The 2,834-nt window shown below is 44.8% G+C and overlaps 1 protein-coding gene across 1 annotated transcript; it reads left to right on the top strand.

Moving 5' to 3' along the window:
• Positions 1-1,501: 1,501 nt before the first annotated feature.
• Positions 1,502-2,602, top strand: LOC306838919 (stonustoxin subunit alpha-like; the record flags this gene model as incomplete). The annotated part of the gene is made up of 3 exons (XM_079367340.1): positions 1,502-1,514; positions 1,625-1,836; positions 2,272-2,602. 3 exons carry the CDS (start codon positions 1,502-1,504, stop codon positions 2,560-2,562), a joined length of 516 nt encoding a protein of 171 aa, XP_079223466.1. The 3' UTR covers positions 2,563-2,602.
• Positions 2,603-2,834: the final 232 nt, after the last annotated feature.

The following is a 2,834-nucleotide window of genomic DNA, read 5'->3' as shown; positions in this document are numbered from 1 at the left end:
GGCTCAGAGAGAGAAACTTTTACCCAAATTACAGGCACTATCTTTTAATCCATCCACACAGGTGAAAAACCTGGGCGTGATTTTAGACTCTGAGCTGACTTTTATTCCACACATCAAGAACACCACCAAAATAGGTTTTTATCATTTAAAGAACATAGCCAGAGTCCGCCCCATTCTCTCTCGGGCCAACACGGAGACGCTAATGCATGCTTTTATCACCAGTCGTATCGACTATTGTAACGCCCTGCTTTCTGGTCTTCCTAAAAAGAATATTTCATGCTTACAACTCTTACAAAATTCAGCAGCTCGTGTCCTGACGAAGACCAGAGGGCGGGCTCACATTACTCCGGTTTTAGAATCACTGCATTGGCTCCCCATGTCTTTCAGGATCGATTTTAAGGTTCTTTTAATGGTTTTTAAGTGTATTAGTGGTCTTGGGCCTTCTTATCTGTCAGAATTGCTTTTACCATATGAGCCTTTGCGGTCCCTGCGCTCCTCCGGCAGAGGTCTATTAGTCATCCCAAAAGTCAGGACACACACCCACGGCGAGGCGTCTTTCAGTTTTTACGGCCCTCGCCTCTGGAACAGCCTGCCGGAGGACCTCAGGGCCGCAGAGAACGCTCATATTTTTAAGAGCAGGCTCAAGACCCACCTTTTTAGTCTTGCTTTTAAATAATATTTATTCATTTTATCTGTTATGATTTTAGCATTTCATGTTTACTTATATCTTACCATTATTTTATTGGTTTTAGCTTTATTCAGCTTATTGTTTGGCCTCATTTTAAAGTTTTATGTATTTTACGTTTCTTGCCAGTGTTTCCTCCGAGGGAGCCCTCTGTGTCGGGAGCGGTGGAGGGCTGTGGCTGCCTGGGCGCCGTCCTGCGGTGTCTGGGTGGAGGTCAAGGGTCTCGGCCCCGCCTCCCCTGGGCACCCTGTGATGGTGCCCCTGATGGCCGCGGCCGATCTGCTGCTCTCGATGCAGACGGCTCCTCTTTGGCGTTTACTTACCTGGTTCATCCGTACTCAGCCTTCTGTCCATATCATTGATGCTGGTGTGTGTGCATGTGTGTGTATGTGTGTGGGTCTGCGCGTGTGTGTGGAGCGTGGGGTGGCTTGTGAGTATGAGTGTGATACTGTTTGTATGCATGGGGGGTGGGGGGAGGGTGGGAATGATTTTAATGTGATTTTAATGTGATTTTAACATGTAAAGCACTTTGTGCTACTTTTAAAGTATGAAAAGCGCTTTATAAATAAAGATTGATTTGATTTGATTATATGAACCACATCCATATTGAATGCACATCATTACTGTATTTTTACACTCATATGGATGTGATGTTAGAAAACAGAGTCAAATAAAGCTGATTGAAAACAATCAAATAACAGGGGCTTGTTCATTTACACATCATGTCTGTAATCTGACAGTTTAGTGGATTTAAAAACAGAAGAGGACTTTTTAAATGGAGAGTTATTGAGTGTAAAATGAGGATTTGATTACAGCATGGTACCTCCATGTGAAGTTGATTAGAAGTGGATGATTACATTTCAGTGGTGTCAAACATCATTCAGTGCTGAATATGAACTGTTTGATGGACTCTCAGTAAAGTTGTTGATGAATGAACAGATGATAACCTGCAGCTGTGTTGTGTCTCCTTCTCTCCATCAGACGCCTGTGAGCTGGAACTGGACACAAACACAGTGAGCAGAGACCTAAAACTGTCTGACAACAACAGGAAGGTGACATGGGTGGAGGAGCTTCAGTCATATCCTGATCATCCAGACAGATTTGAATACTGGCCTCAGCTGCTGTGTAGGACTGGTCGCTGTTACTGGGAGGTCGAGTGGAGAGGAGGAGTTCATGTATCAGTGAGTTACAGAGGAATCAGAAGGAGAGGAGACTTTAATGAATGTCTGTTTGGATATAATAATAATAATAATAATAATAATAATAATAATAATTTACACTTTATTAATCCCACGAGGGGAAATTCAGTTTTTACACTCTGTCTAACACACACATAGGCCGAGATACACACTCATGCACAAACAGGGTTCTAGTGACATGCATTAATGGAGAGGTCTCAGAGTGAGGGGGCTGCCCACAGCGAGCGCTCCAGAGCAGTTTGGGGTTCGGTGCCTTGCTCAGGGGCACCTCGGCAGTGCTCAGGAAAATGGACTGGCACCTCTCCAGTTACCAGACCAGTTTCCGGACTTGGTCCGTGCCGGGACTTGAACCGGCGACCCTCCGGTTCCCAACCCAAGTCCCTACAGACTGAGCTACTGCCGCCCCAGTATGATCAGTCCTGGAGTCTGATCTGCTCTGATGGAGGTTACTGTGTCTGGCACAATAAGAGAAAAACAAACATCTCCTCCTCCTCGTCTGTCTCTCACAGAGGAGCAGTGTATGTGGACTGTCCTGCTGGCTCTCTGTCCTTCTACAGAGTCTCCTCTGACACACTGATCCACCTCCACACCTTCAACACCACATTCACTGAACCTCTCTATCCTGGGTTTGGGTTCTGGTCTGGTTCTTCAGTGTCTCTGTGTGATGTGTTGGTCTGAGAAACACTGCTGACTGAAGATCAGCTGACACTGTTCACTCTGTCCAGCTGCTCTGTTTCATGGTTGGGGGGCCTGGTCGATTCCTTTAGCCCTTAGCAGTAATGATTTCATGAGCTTTTTTAACGATAACATTTAAACATTAGAGACAAAATTAGCAACTTACTACCTTTACTTAGTGCAGATTCCTCCTATATTTTCGATTCGAACGGTTCCAAATTCTGATACTAACCTCGATTGTTTTTTTCCAATTAACCTCTCAGAACTAAATTCGA

This window comes from Symphodus melops (genome assembly GCF_947650265.1).
Source record: "Symphodus melops genome assembly, chromosome: 1".
Lineage (NCBI taxonomy): Eukaryota > Metazoa > Chordata > Actinopteri > Labriformes > Labridae > Symphodus > Symphodus melops.
The sequence above is the reverse complement of the archived record's forward strand: the minus strand, read 5'-3'. Positions and strand labels throughout refer to the sequence as shown.